The sequence below is a fragment of the Myotis davidii genome, unplaced genomic scaffold (genome assembly GCF_000327345.1).
Source record: "Myotis davidii unplaced genomic scaffold, ASM32734v1 scaffold609, whole genome shotgun sequence".
Taxonomy (NCBI): Eukaryota; Metazoa; Chordata; class Mammalia; order Chiroptera; family Vespertilionidae; genus Myotis; species Myotis davidii.
Genome location: NW_006300164.1, coordinates 3,337,094 through 3,351,318, shown reverse-complemented (window position 1 = coordinate 3,351,318; position 14,225 = coordinate 3,337,094). Strand labels below are relative to the sequence as shown.

The window sequence follows — 14,225 nt, the reverse complement described above, 5'->3', positions numbered from 1 at the left end:
GGCCCGGGCTGCCCGGGAGCCGGGAGCTGGGAGTCCGGGCGAGGCCCGCCCCTGCTGAGCTCGCTTGCTCTTGTGTAAACCCGGGCCGGTCTGCTTCCTAGGGGACGGCGAGCGCTGGGGCTTGGTCCCTGAGGTTCTGGCCGAGGCCAGGCTCACATGTGTGCTTTAAAGGAGAACTTTGATTTAGCCGAGGGCGCGTGGTTGACAAATAGTGAGGAGGAAGCGGCGATGGCCTGGTGGGCACTCGTTCATGAACTTGAACGCTGAGTCCTCCGCGTGCATTCTCACAGCAGAGCAGTCGGGGGCATGGCCAGGCCACACGCCAAGCAAAGGCGAGGCCAGGCCCGTGTGGACCGCGGCTCCCGCCCGGCGGGGTGGACCTCTCAGGAGCTTGTAAGACCCGGGATACCCGGACCACACCCTGGACGCCCCCTCCCCAGGCAGCCTCTGGGGTGACAGGCTGGAGAGCAGGCCTGACTCCTTGCTGGTGAACTGTTCCTGCAAACAGCTCCCTCTGCCCCGCAGGCACCAGCTGTTCTGCAAGCTCACCCTGCGGCACATCAACAAGGCCCCGGGGCACGTGCTGCGGCACACGCAGGGCCGGCGCTACCAGAGAGCTCTGTGTAAATGTAAGTGTGTGTGTGTGTGTGTGTGTGACACAGCTGCCCGGGTCACGGCGCCTGGGGGCATGCCTGCCCTCCCCAGGATGAGCACCCCTCGAGGGCAGAAGTGGTCTGGGCCAGTGGTCGGCAAACTCATTCGTCAACAGAGCCAAATATCAATAGGACAACGATTGAAATTTCTTTTGAGAGCCAAACTTTTTTTAAAAAAAAATATTTTATTGATTTTTTACAGAGGAAGAGAGAGGGATAGAGAGTTAGAAAAATCGATGAGAGAAACATCGATTAGCTGCCTCCTGCACACCCCCTACTGGTGATGTGCCCGCAACCAAGGTACATGCCCTTGACCGGAATCGAACCTGGGACCTTTCAGTCCGCAGGCCGACGCTCTATCCACTGAGCCAAACCGCGTAGGGCGAGAGCCAAACTTTTTAAACTTAAACTATATAGGTAGGTACATTGTTATTAACTTCATTAGGGTGCTCCTAAGGCTTAGGATGAGTCACACTCAAGGGGCCAAAGAGCCGCATGTGGCTTGTGAGCCGCAGTTTGCCGACCACGGGTCTGGGCCATTGGGTGGCAGTGCTCGGTGGATTGCCCCGCACCCTGAAGAGGGCTGCAAAGCTGGAAGCCGCCTCCCAGAACAGTGCGTCCTCACTCATCGTCCTCGAGGTTCAATGGATCTAAACGAGTTAAGTTCCTGCGGCATCTCATCCATGTTACAGTGCCGCGACGTTGTTGGGGGACCTGCCGCAGTGATGGCAGGTGGTGCTGAGTGCTGAGGGAGGGAGGTGCTGGCAGCCGGGAGGGCCGGCCTGACTCAGGAGGCCGAGACGGGCATGCGGAGCGGGAAGAGGACAGGATCTGGGCCAGGTCCAAGGCTGGCGTGGGAGGCCCTGAGGACCTGCCTTCGTTGTGCCATCACGCAGTGTAGGGTGAGAGGGGTGGGTAGGGGCTAGAGCACAGAGGGTCTTGGAGGCCGTGGTCAGGAGCACGTGCAGCCGGATGCACTGAAAGGGTTAAAGCAGGGACTGGCATGACCCCTGCAGTCATCCAGGTGAATGGAGAGGTGGCGGGGTCCCCTTGGGTCACCAGGTGTGGGCAGGGAGGATGGAACGCAGTGGACGGGTTTTAACTTGGGGGTGGGTTGCTAGATGAGGAGTGAGGGGCAGGAATAAACCAATTCCCAAGCTCCCACGTCCCGACTTGAGAGCCGAACCTGAGAGCCGAACCTGAGAGCCGAACCTGAGAGCCGAACCTGGTAGGGGAAGTTTGGAGAGTGGGGTCTGAATAGGCTTTGGGGGAAATTGAAAGTGGAACTGGAGCACTTTAAGTGAGAGGTACGGCGGGGACCAGCACTCAGGAGATGCAAATCACCGACACACGTGGCATTTGCACCCACGGAGCCCGTTGAGAAGGGACAGGGTGGGGCCTGGGTACCAAGGAGCCCTGGGAAGGTGAGGAGGAACCAGGTGTCTGGGCAGAGAGGAACGGGTGGACTCTTATTAGACGTCAGCCAAGGGGAGATGAGAGAAAGGTGAGACCAGGCAGCTGGGTGGCGAGGTGGAGACAGCCAGGCTGGAGCGGGGCAGGGGCCGCAGCCAAAGGTGGGGGAAGGAGGGCCGAGCTCCTGTCACCACCTACCCCCCCGGGGGGCTGCACTGCACTGGGGTGCTGATGGAGGGCCTGTGAGTCCTCAGTGCAGGGAGGACAGTGACTCCAGCCTCGTTCCTGCCCCTTGCTCTAGCCAAAGGTCAACAGGGGGCGCTGTTTCCACTGAGCCACCATGCCTGCACAGGGCTTGCCTCCTGGTGACAGGCTGGCATGGTTTCCAGGTCAGGTGCCCTGGAGCTCCTACAGCCTGGTGGGCCTGGCCAGAGGCAGGTGCTCACGACCAGCAGATTGGTGCCATCTTGTCTGTCGGCCTCACCCCTGCTGGCCTTTCCTGTCCTGGTAGGAACTGAGCTGGTGGCCTTTCTCTGCCTAGTGGGTGAGGCACAGGGCTCAGGGATGGGAGGCAAGGAGAGAGCCATGCTCTGTGCTGGCCTGTCTGCAGATGCAGAGTGTCAGAAGCAGGGCGTGGAGTATGTGCCCGCCTGCCTCTTGCACAAGAGGAGGAGGAGGGAAGACCAGATGGACAGTGACAGGCCACCCCGCCGGAGACCAGCCTTCTGGGAGCCCGAGTCCAGCGATGGTGACGGCACGGCCCCGAGTGACAGTGACGACAGTATGGCAGACCTGTATCCGCGTAAGCAGGACCGTGCTCCCTGCCCCCCCTCCCTCCTACTCCCCCTGGCTGTCCTGTCCATCTCCAGCAGCAGGTGGCTCTGGCCCGCTCCCTTCTCCAAGTGCCCCTTAGCCCCATGCACAGGTGGTGACCTTAACCTAGTCCCTCTTCCTTCCAGCCGAGCTGTTCACCAAAAAGGACCTGGCAGGGGCCGAGCACAGGGACAGCGCTGATGCCTTTCTGACCGATGAAGACGAGAGGCCAAGGCACCCGAGAGCAGAGGGCGCTGGGGACGGAGAGGGGAGGGGAGGGGCCCGGGCGCCGGCCGTCAAGCGCAGGAAGGTGAGTGGTGCCTCCAGGCTGCTAACAGGGCAGCAGTGTCCTTAGCGAGGTTTCCGTTTCCCTAGAAAAGTAAGACCACTCTCTGCAGGTAACACCCCAGGCTCATGGCACACGCAAGCAAGGAGCCAGGGCTGCTCTGAGGGGCGGGGAGCTTTAAGTGTGCACCTGCGGGAGCCCGGCTGCCTGGACAGGTGCCCGAGAGCAGCCAGGAGCCGAGAGAGGGCCCAATAGACGCCACCCTGAGCCTGTGTGGGCGGGGCGGGGCTAGAGGAGGTCAAGGTCTGTGCGTTTGGGGGTTCACAGCGCTGCCTTGGATAAGCTGGCAGCTGTGGGGGAAACTGGGCGGAGAGCGGACCTAGGGGTTTCCAGCTGAAACCTCGCCTGTGGGCGGGGCAGGCTGACACCCGCTCACCTGGGCCCTCACTGGAACTCTGTCCCCGCCACAGAAGCAGTCGGGCTCATCCAAGAAGTTCAAAAGCCGGCACCGCAAGCCGAAGCGCATCAGCTCTTCCCAGCAGGCGGGTTAATAAACGTTTGCCGAGACCGCGCAGCCTGAGTCCTTGGGGTTTGCACCCTGCACCCCCCCCAGTTGCCCCAAGTCCTCCCAGCCGGTGGGGCGTCCTGGGGTTTCTCCATCCACTCCTCTGGCTGCCCCAGGAGCAGGGTTGGGTCCATGCCCCCGGGGCCCTGTGTGGACATGGCCGAGTGGTCCTCATGTGGCACCTGAGAGCCTGGCTCGGCCCACCCGCCTAGACGGCACGGAGGGTCACACTGTACAACAAATGCCATCATTTATTTTGATGTTTCCAAAATCAAAACGTTTCCAAACACAACTAAGATATAAAATACAGCATAAAGTGAGATCGATACCTATTTCCCACATAACGCAAAAAATTGTCAGAAATCGTTTTGCCAAAACCAATTGGTAGATTATTTTTTGCTCCTCCCGCAAAGGCATGGGTCTACAGGGCCCAGGCACTAGCCTGCTCTGGGCAGGGAGGCAGGGACGGGAGTGACCACAACGGTCAACAAAGGTCTCAGCAGTCAGGGAGGTGCCCTACTAGACGCATCTTGGCTGAGGGTGCCACTTGATGGGGCTGTCACTCAAGGGGGCTGTCAGGATGTGTTAAGGGGGCGGAAATGTGGACTAAGAGACCACATGGTCCAGGGTTGCGTCAGAAAGTGAAGAAACACCGTGTAGTGAGCGTCCGAGTGACGGGAATAGACACGCCCTTCAGCCTGGCTTTGTCTAACACCAGGACGAGCCTCCGCTCTGGCTGGGCCCTGGGGTGGGTGAGATGGCTCGCCATCACCCCCTTGGTCAGGTGGGTCCAGGCTGAGCCTGAGGGCAAGAGGCAGCCTCCTCCCCACAAAGCCTGCGGGCACGGGGGCTCCCCTCACCTGGCTCAGGGCTGGCCCTCAGGCCACACACCTCGCTGAAGACCAGGGAGCCAAGCCCCGAGGCCAGGCTCTCAGGGGGCCAGGCCAAGTTGGTCTGTCCCCGAGAAGGATCTGCGGGGAGGACAGCAGGAGGCACAGAGACTCATGTCCCAACTCCCCTGGCACCTTCGCTGGGATGGGGCCTGGCGGAGGACAGCAGGAAGCGCTCACACCCCCAAGAAGAGAAACACAGTGTAAGGCAATGTTAGAAAACTTTAAATACAGGAGTCAGATCCAATCGGTAAGGCATCACAAATCAGTAAAAAGTAATCTGGGCCGTGTGCAGCATAGCAAACAGACGTCTGAGCAAGCGGCAGCCCCAGGAGACGGAAGCCGAGGCCGTGCAGCCTGGGGTCATCCCTCAGCCAGGGAAGACCCAGGCAGCGTCCAGGGCGCGGCCCAGTTCAGCGAGGCTGCGGAAGGTTGAGTGTGAGGTAACTGGTCTGCGAGCTGGCGTCTGCTCCTCCCCAGGCCGGGGGAGGCCGGCCAACCTGCAGACGTGCGGGTGGGCGTGGGTGGGTGGGTGCGAGGGCTTCTGATATCCATCCCCACTGAGCCACGGAAGCCCCCGGGGGATGACCCCATATAAACTGCACAGGGTGGGCTGGTGTCCTGACTAAGCAGTGACTCACCGTGAACAGGGCCCCTCTAATGCTGCCTCGATCTCTGGGGGTTGCTCCTCTAATATCTCACTGTCCTTGCAAGTGTGACACTGCAAGGCGGCGCCACGGGGCGCTTCTGAACCAGGGAGCGGCCAGTGGTTCTGATGTGCCGGGCCACCCACAATCACTTAGTTTTAGCTAAAAACGTAAACTTTTAAAAAAAATAAGAGGGAGACTGCTTTGAATGATACACAGATGTATCTGCTCAGAGTACAGCTTGAAGGCCCCCACCACCCACAAAAGAACAAACCAGGACAGAGGCCGCAACCCCCCCGGCTGCTCTCGCCGCGCGGCCAAGGCCTGGCCGTGGGGAGGGAGGAGCCAGGCGGCCGCTGGCTGGTCAGACAGCAGGTGGGTGCAGAGCAGTCAGCCGTCGCTCTCCAGGCTGCAGAGGTCTCACATCTGTGCCTCACCCAGGCAGGGGGGAGGGGACGAGAATGCGGCAGTTTGTCGATCGACCCCGAACCAGTCCTCGCCGGCCACGGTTTAGGCAGGCAGGAAAGGTGTTACCACTCTTTCTTCTTCTCGTCCATGGAGACGCCCCCGGGGCCCAGAGCCACCACCAGCAGCAAGCCGCCGATCACCGACATGGTCTGGAAGAAGTCGTACTTGAGGAAGTCGTGCATGGGCTTGTAGACGGGGATGGTCCAGAAGGCGTTGAAATACACGTTGATGGCGAACAGCCAGACCACAAGAGTCAAGGCGGCCAGCTTGGTCTTAAAGCCAATGGCCACTAGAATCATCAGCGCTGTGCCCACGATGTTCTGGAGGATCTGCAGAGGGGACAGTAAGAGACTCAAATGGGAGGAAGAAGGGATGGTCAGGTGCTGGGGCGAAGAGACGGGTGTGCAGAGGCCGCTAATGGTCGGGGCTGTGACGGTGGGATGGTGACAGGTGGGGCTGTGACGGTGGATGGTGACAGGTGGGGCTGTGACGGTGGGATGGTGATGGTGGGACTGTGACGGTGGGGCTGTAACAGGTGGGGCTGACGGTGGGATGAGAAGGGGGCTGGGGCAGATGAGGCAGCGCTCAGCGCAGGCCAAGGTCCCCCAAGCAGCTCAAGCTGGAGCCCAGGGGCCTCCACACCAGGACGGCCGGGCGTTCCTGGGAACCTCGCCAGGCAGGGCGCACACTCGGTAACAAAGACCTGCTCTGTAAACTCCAGGGGGCAAAGCCAGAGCCTTCTTCAACTCTGCACGCCCAGCACCCGGCTCACAAAGGTCATGAGATAAAGGTGAGGAAGGAGCGAGTCTGGGAGGACTGGCACCAGGACCCTCAGTGAGGTCCACGAGGCTGGACTTCATCTGTTCAGAGGCAGGTTCTGGGCACATAAGAGCCTGACAGTTTGTTCTTCAATAGGATCAAAAGCCTTGGCCTGCGTGGCCTTGGGCTCTGCTTCGTCCACACCAGGGCAGGGGCAGGGGCAGGGGCAGGGCAGGGGCGAGGCGAGCAGGACTCACGGAGAAGAAGCTGGCGTCGAAGTGAAGGAGGGTCATGAACATCAGCACCAGCAGGACCCGGCCTCCCAGCTGCATGTACTGCTTGGGGGAGCTCTCGCGCATGGTGGGGACGCCCGCGAACATGCTCTTCCCCTCCGAGCGGGACTCCGCCAGGAGCAGCAGCAAGCCCCCTCCCAGGGCCAGGTTCCTGAGGGAGACGCCAGGCAGCGTTCAGGCCCAGGCCGAGGGCCGCCAGACCAGCCGGGAGACCTCAGCCCTGCCCCCTCTGCAGACCAAGTGGGACTCGGCCTGAAGACACATCCGTGTCTGTGTACGAGACAGCGGCCGTCGCCGGAGCACGCCTGGAACCTTCACTGCTGAGCAGCTGGCTCCTGTGAGCAGCGGTTCCACTGGGACCCTCCCCTCCCTCGTGAAACCCGGGTCAGGAGAGGCAACTGTGCTCACGTGTCCTGAGGGCCCTGGTGGGGGTGAAGGCTCTGCCAACATCCACCAGAGTCTAAGGAGCACAGTCTTGACCCCAGAGGTTGACTCAATGGATAGTTACAGCCCGAGGTTACATGGGAGGAGGTAGGGTGACCCCTCCAACCAGACACACGTACCTCATCAAAAACTTCAAGTCCCATAAAATGCTGTAGGCGATCGTCTGAGGGGACAGAGGCAGAGAAAAGGTGAGTGTCCGCATTTCCAAGCACCTGCTTTTCTACCAAATGGATAGCATGAGGACAGTTTTTAAACTTAAGATACACAAAACCGCTGCAGGACTCCAGGACAGCTCCGAGGCCACGCTCGGCTCAGTGCCCCGAGCTGCGCCCCTGGTGTGCCCCAGAGAACAGGGCAGACCTGACCACGGACCCGAGTAGCTCGGCAGCCTTAATGAAGGAAATGAGAAGAACGGGGTCCTGGCGGCAGCCAGCCTGGTCAAGGCAAACCCAGGCAAGGGCCAGCCCGCATGGCCGTCCGCTTCTCCCGCGTTTGCCTTGAGGAAAACTGAGCCCCTTCTCGGGAAGGAGTTCCAGGGCGACTCCTCGACAGGCCTTTCCAGAGGCTCTGCTCCAACCCGAGCAAGAAGGCAAGGCCCCACCCGGTTAGCGGCCGCCGTGGTTCCTGGGCGAGACCCTGTCCTTCCGCCCGGTTTACCTGCAGCGCGATGATGCCGAAGAGCCCGAAGCAGGCGTGCTGCACGAAGTTCCTGCTCAACACCAGGATGCAGCCCGCTGGAAGGAGAAGGCGCGGGTCAGGGGCTGGCTGCCTCACCTGGCCTCAGGTGCAGCAGCAGCCCCAACACCTGCCACAGGCAAAAATCCAGGCGTGGGAGGGGCAAGGGCAGGCGGGAAGCGCAAGGCCCGGCCCTGCATGTACAGGGCTGAGGCTGCCACCAGGAGCAGAAGCGAGGCCCGAGGCCGACGTGAGCTGCGCGAGGCCTCGTCTCTCCCGTCTCCTCCCCCGATTTACCCGTCCAGACACCAGGGACGCTCACTGCCGGCTCCTCGCTGCCCCAGCTCACCTGCATCTGCTCTGGGAACGCAGACACGGGGCTGCCCCTTCCTTCAGGAAGCCCCAGCATCCCCGGGGCTGACACCTGCTGTCAGCGAGGGAGCCACTTACTCAGCTGTCCGAGCAGGTTGAGGAGCACGAAGGTGGAGGCCACCAGGTAGCCACAGCCCCAGGTGCTGTCGATGTAGTCCCGCTGCTCGCCCCACTGGAACCACATGCGCACGCCGTCCTCCAGGAAGGTGCTGATCAGGCAGAGGCGCGCCACGTGCGGGAGGTACTGCTTGGTGACTCGGAGGAACTGTCGGGCCACAGACATCCCGGTGAGGGGCTGCGGCAGGGCTCTCGGCCCCAGCCAGACGCTTCTCGGGCGCCATGCGTGTGGCTCTCAGCACCTGCTCCCAGCATGTCGTGTGGGCGCACGAGAACCTGCACAATTTCCCGGCAGCCTAGACCCCGCCAGGTGGCAGTGTGACACTCTGCTATGACCTCTATCATCTCAGCAGACACGTGCAGTGGCACCTACGATGTCCCACAAGAACTGCCCCAAGACACGGCCTCTAATCTCAGGCAAGGGCATCAGCCAGCCAGGGTCGCGCGGGGAGAGGGGCTCGCCCAGATCGGTGCCGACGCCACCAGCCACCCTGGCGGTGCTCAGAGCCCCTCCAGCCAGAAGAGAGCTGAGCGTGCTCTTGAGACGAGAGTCCGCATAGGTTCCGGCCAGGGTCCCAGGCCTGGAGGGCCTCGCTGTGGGCCAGCAGGAAGCTCACGCACGCACACCCACCCAGCCTCTCCCCGCAGCACTGGGAGGGAAGGCCCGGCTCTGGCCCACGGTGTGCAGTCAGGACCACAGTGCACCTCCCAGCCTTACCTCCCGAGAGCTCAAGGTCGGGCCTGGGCACGTGTGTGCGCACAATTGTGAATAAACCCTGAACCTGTGGGTCGTTAGGCCAAAGCACATTGCAAACACACTAACAAATGGGATGGCCCGCTGGTCCAACAGCAAGGAGACTCAAGTGTGTCAGATCACTGGCCCATGCAGAGACTAATTTATAACTTCCCGCTCCATGCTAGCCATGCCATTTATTCTTATCTTTTTAAAACTTTTAATATATATATTTTTTCTAAATTGATTTCAGAGAGGAAGGGAGAGGAAGAGATGGAAACATCAGTGATGAAACAGAATCACTGATCGGCTGCCTCCTGAACGCCCCCTACTGAGGATGGAGCCCACAACAGCGGGCATGTGCCCTTGACCAGAATCGAACCCGGGACCCTTCAGTCCGCAGGCCGATGCTCTGTCCATAGCCACACCGGCCAGGGCGCCATGCCATTTATGATGGCTGATTGGGAGACCAGCACGCGTGGAAACTGAGGTACAAACGTCACCAGGTGTTCCAGTGCACATTCTCTTACCGACGCGAGAGGCTGAGATAGGAAGGGACGGAACTGCTAGGGCGCCGATAACACAGCAGGAACCCGGGGAGACAGGGGCCCACCCACAGCAGTGATGTGTCAGCAAGCGAGAGTCTAAAGGGCATCCCTGAGCCTGGCCTCACGGTCCATCAGATTAATGCCACAGCCCCTCTGAGGGCTAACTAAACCCATTGTGGGACTAAACGAAGGTACATCCGTGAGCATGTCTTAATTTTGGCATTTTGGAAAGTTGCTTCATAGGCTAGAAAGTGCTAAAGCTTCTGTCGCAGCTAATGGCCTCTGGATGTTTAGTTTTGTTCATCAGCTTCGGCTCGTGAGCACAGAAAAGCCTACTCACCTGGGGGGGGAGAAGACTCGTGTCCCTTCTCTCCCACCTACTGAGCTTGAGCCCCAAGCTGTCAATTCCACGCACGTCTGCTCAGCCTTTCACCCCACTGAGGTGGTGGCAGAGGTCACAGGGATGGACAGACAGCCTAGCAGGCGTGGGACATGACCACGGGCTGAGGCCGAGGCCCGGGCCTCCTCCTGGCTCCACTACCCACCAGCTGGTGCACTGTGTGACCAGGGACAAACCGAGTTCCTTTGGGGGGTGCGGTTCTGTGCTACCCTTCTACAAAGTGGGGGCAGCTGGACTAAAGGTCGCCAAGGTCCGCTCCGACTTTACTAAGCAGGAGAGGAGAAGAGCCTGCTAAAGTAAAGAGGCCCCAAGTTCTCCTACGTAAATGTTGAGGTGCATGTAGAGAACACAAGGTGCAGGTACACTTGGTGTAAACACACACACCGCATCAGATCAGGGCGTTCGGGGAACGCTGACGCTATACGCCCTCCCATTTCTGCCTCAGACCCACATGCTCTTGAAATGCCCGGCAACGGTGCAGTCACCCCAGCCCCGAGGAGACGGATCTCCTGGGCTCTGCGGGGAACCCTGGCAACGGCACGGCCTCCCCTGATGCTCAGCCTGAGAGAAGCCCGGCGGGGCCGACTCAGGGACTGGAGCCTGGTGGGACCCCCAGGCTGGGAAGCGACCCCGAAAGGCAGCACAGGGACCAACATCGGCGGTGCTGACTCGCCTCTCCATTGGGCTGTGGTCTGAGCCCCGTCCCACACGGGCGGGCACCGCAGCCCACGAGGCGGACGGAGGCAGTGAGTCTGCACTCTTAATTTGAGTGTCTGGGTCAGAGGATTAAAGAGCAGAGAGAACCTTCCCTCCAGACAGGTAATCACTCCTCCCCCCGCACAGACACCGCCGAGACGGCGTCTCCTTGCGCTGGGCAGGCGCAGCCCCACAGGTGTTCGCGCGCGGAGCGAGGCTGCTACCTGACTTCCCAAGTGAAGCGGGCCCGGGTGAAGGGACCCCGTGTTACAGGCCCGGCTGACTCGGAGCCCGGCAAACGGCGGCCTCTATGACACCTGCTTGGACTGGGCACGAAGGAAAAACCGTTTCATAACGGAGACCAGACCCATTTTCATCTTATTTCCTACATGTGTTTTGGTCACCAGGGTTCAGACGTGGCCACGGAGCCCACACCATGCTGGCCTGGACAGTCCCAAGTCAGTGCCCCCGGGAGCAGAGCAGAGCGGGCGCCAAGCATTGGGCAGCACCGAGGCCGGGCTGTCGGGCCTGAGGGCCAGGGGCTGCTCTCGGGAGGGAGTCGGACGCTGCTGGAGGCAGACGGCGGGGAGAGCCTGCGGAGGGGCAGTCAGTTACAGGATCCCGGACCCTCACAACCGCCCGCCTTACTGGCTCTCACCTACGTGTCCCTGAAAATGAGCCAGCGGCAGAGACTTTCCTCCGCTGAGCCAGGCGGGGCGGGAGTTCAGGGACCCCCACGTGCCTGCCCACCGTGACCCCCAACTCCCAGCCAGCCTAGTCTCCCGAGTGCTGCTCCCAGGCTGCGTGCCACACCCGAGGGACAGGAAGGTGTCACTGGCCCTCAGCTGGAGACGGGCTGGCTTTCTCTACTCAGCATCCAGGTGTGACAGAGCCTGCCTGACCCTAGAAGAGCAGCCACAGGGAAGCCTCACTAGCCAGTCTCCCCATGTCCCCCCGTCGCTCCCTAAGAAGCGCGGTGGCTCCCTTAGCCTCTGAAGACAGGTGAGCAGGGCAGAGCGCTCCCTCTGTCCTCCCCCCCTCCTGGTGGCCCAGGCACGGAGCCCGGGCAGGAGGAGAATGCTCAGAACCCACACCCACGGGCTCCGAGCAGTTCACACCGGCTGTGCCAGATCAGTGTCCTCAAGACCACGCTCGCTACCCAACGCCTGACCAGAGGCCAAGAGGGCTCCTAGGTGACAGCTCCCCCTCGGCTGTCACGCCGGAGGACAGGTAAGGCCAGGCCACACTGGAGCACAGGCCCGGGGACGAGCCAGCAGCAGGCTCACCGAGTGCCGCCGCTCCGCTACGGTCCGCGCGCTCCCGTGGCGCTCTGCGCTGGCAGCGAGGACGGGGAGCAGGACGGAATCTGGATGCTGAGCTCACGAGGCTCCCAGTGCCCAGCCCCAGCGCAGAGAGCTCGCTCAGCACTCCCCCAGGCCTGGCCCCGGGAGCAGGAGGACACTGTCCCTGCTGCCCAGGGCAAGGAGCCCGATGCCAGCGGAACCAACCAGCCGGCGCACCGTGCTCACCGCTGCAGACCCGAAGGGGAGGGCACCGTACTGCCGAGCGGCAAGGAGCCCAGACCTGGGGACCGAGACCCGGACTCAACCTTCAGCCACGTGTGCCGTGCAAGACCACAGCACGCCGTCTCCACGTGGAAGTGGAGGCACCACGGCCAACCTCACCCGGTCTGGAGGGTGACGAGGCGATGTGCACGGAGGACCTGGCCCGCGCCGGCGCAGTTCAAGGGTGGGCATTACCAGAGGACACACGGGCCTCTGGGGTCCCACGCTCGGCAGCCCTGCCTTCCGGTCACATCCTGTCACCTCCTGCTTGCGTCTGCTTTCTGAGGACAAGGCTAGGGAAACAGGTGTGTCCCACTATCTGATCAGTGGCTGCGTGATCTCCCTGTTCCCTGCAGACTCGGCCGCTTTCATTTTTAAGGCCTGATTCCGCCCCGTTGGCAGCGCTACTTTACTGCGTGGATGAATGTTAACCCGCAGCTCAGCCAGATCTGCATCGGAAGCCGTGACTTTGCTCTGCACCCTGCTCTCCACCCACGTCCGCCCGTGCCCCGCCTGCCGTGGCAGGAGAGGCTCCTGACTTTGGTTTTGAAGAGCACAGGCCCTCTTCCCCCCCTGCCATCGGCACCCGTGCCATCGCCACTGCGGCCCAGCGCCCAGCCTGGTAAACTGACAGCAGGCGGCCACGCTGCGGGACAGGGCCCGGGCCCACTTGGGTTTGGGCAGCCGGCCTCATCCCTGCGCTGTGCCAGGCCGCGCCTTCCTTCCCACAGGAACTCGAGGCCGCCCGGCCGGGCCTGACCCGACCCCCTCCGGGCCTTCCTGGGTCCCAGGTCCCGCCTAACGAGATGCGGGGAAGGAGGGGGTGGAGGAGACTGGCTTTCCTCAGCGGGAGAGCTGACCCTTTGGGTTGGCAGCGTTGGCAGCGTTGGCAGCGGTGCCACCGAGACGTTTTATCTCGACTGGATGGTGAAACTCACTTGCAAAACCAGGGCCTCCCCGCTGAAGAGCCCGCGTGCTGCTCCGTCCCCTCGCGAGTGAAACGGTCCCGGTTCCCCATGGCCCCGGTCCCCACGGCGTTCGCCTGACCCCTTCCCGCGAGGGGCCGTGTTTAAGTTGTGTTTAAGTTGTGTCAGCGCACAAACGCCACCTTGGGAAAAACTCCTCCTCTGTGTTGACAGACGCCCCCCCGCATTGGTCTTAAATGCTCGGTCACAGGAGCAGGGGCGACCCAATTCCGAGGCCACACTAGAGGGTGCCACCCGCCCTGGGGCAACGGGAAGCCCTTCGCGCGGATCACAAAACACTCGCTCGTTTGTTTTGTTTTGTTCTGAAATCCAAGCTCGAGCCTTCCAGGACCCCCCCACCCCCCAGCACCATGGCAGGTGAAGCCTCAGCCTCGCTACTGAACCGCGAACCCCGCACCCCGAACGGGCAGGTGAGCCAGGGCCAGGCGGCAGCGGCCCGATCCGCCCGCGGGAGAGGCTGCCAGCCCCAGTGACGGGCACACGGCCCACCGCGCGCCGTCCCTCCGCTTCCTGCCAGGCAGATCGGCCGGCTGTGCGCCGTGGGCAGCCCTGGCGGTGCCCTCCTCCCAGGTGTGCGCTCAGAGACGCCCATTCCACCCGGCGGGGCAGAGTCCAGGGAGGGAGACCAGGGTCAAAGGGACCCCAGGGCGGCCACACGTCCGGGAGATAAAGGGAAAGGCTGCGCTTTCTGGGGTTGGGGTGCACACCAGGGCGCCCCCTTTCCTCCGGGAGGACCCCCACTCCTCCAGGCTGACCAGCCCCCGTCCACGATCCCAGCTGCCACCCCGCCCCCTACGGGCGCCCCGGGAAGGTTTCTCTTTTATTAGTGTAGATATAAAGTGGTGATAACGCTACTTGGTGGCATAGTTGATTAAAAATCCTCTGTTACCAAACAAAACAAA

General features: G+C 61.9%; 2 protein-coding genes across 2 annotated transcripts in view; one reads left to right on the top strand and one right to left on the bottom strand.

Moving 5' to 3' along the window:
* SURF2 (surfeit 2) overlaps window positions 1-3,733 on the top strand; it is a 5,231-nt gene extending 1,498 nt beyond the window's left edge. The window contains exons 2-5 of the mRNA XM_006776603.2: window positions 399-629; window positions 2,677-2,868; window positions 3,026-3,189; window positions 3,636-3,733. Coding sequence (XP_006776666.1) covers window positions 399-629; window positions 2,677-2,868; window positions 3,026-3,189; window positions 3,636-3,716 — 668 coding nt within the window. The 3' untranslated portion in view covers window positions 3,717-3,733. The remainder of the gene's footprint in view (window positions 1-398; window positions 630-2,676; window positions 2,869-3,025; window positions 3,190-3,635) is intronic.
* Window positions 3,734-3,963: 230 nt separating this feature from the next.
* SURF4 (surfeit 4) lies at window positions 3,964-8,622 on the bottom strand. The gene is made up of 5 exons (XM_006776529.2): window positions 8,357-8,622; window positions 7,889-7,965; window positions 7,351-7,394; window positions 6,752-6,938; window positions 3,964-6,064 (listed from the first exon to the last, which is right to left on the bottom strand). The coding sequence occupies exons 1-5, from the start codon at window positions 8,559-8,561 to the stop codon at window positions 5,798-5,800; spliced, it is 780 nt and encodes a 259-aa protein (XP_006776592.2). The 5' UTR covers window positions 8,562-8,622; the 3' UTR covers window positions 3,964-5,797.
* Between the last annotated feature and the right edge of the window lie 5,603 nt (window positions 8,623-14,225).

Coding starts and splice junctions, on each gene's coding strand:
- SURF4 (XM_006776529.2), bottom strand. CDS start 8,561: ATGTCTGTGGCCCGACAGTTCCTCCGAGTCACCAAGCAGTACCTCCCG. Junction 7,966..8,356: donor CAACCTGCTCGGACAGCTGA/GTAAGTGGCTCC, acceptor TTCTCCTTCCAG/CGGGCTGCATCCTGGTGTTG. Junction 6,065..6,751: donor TCGACGCCAGCTTCTTCTCC/GTGAGTCCTGCT, acceptor TCCCCTCTGCAG/ATCCTCCAGAACATCGTGGG.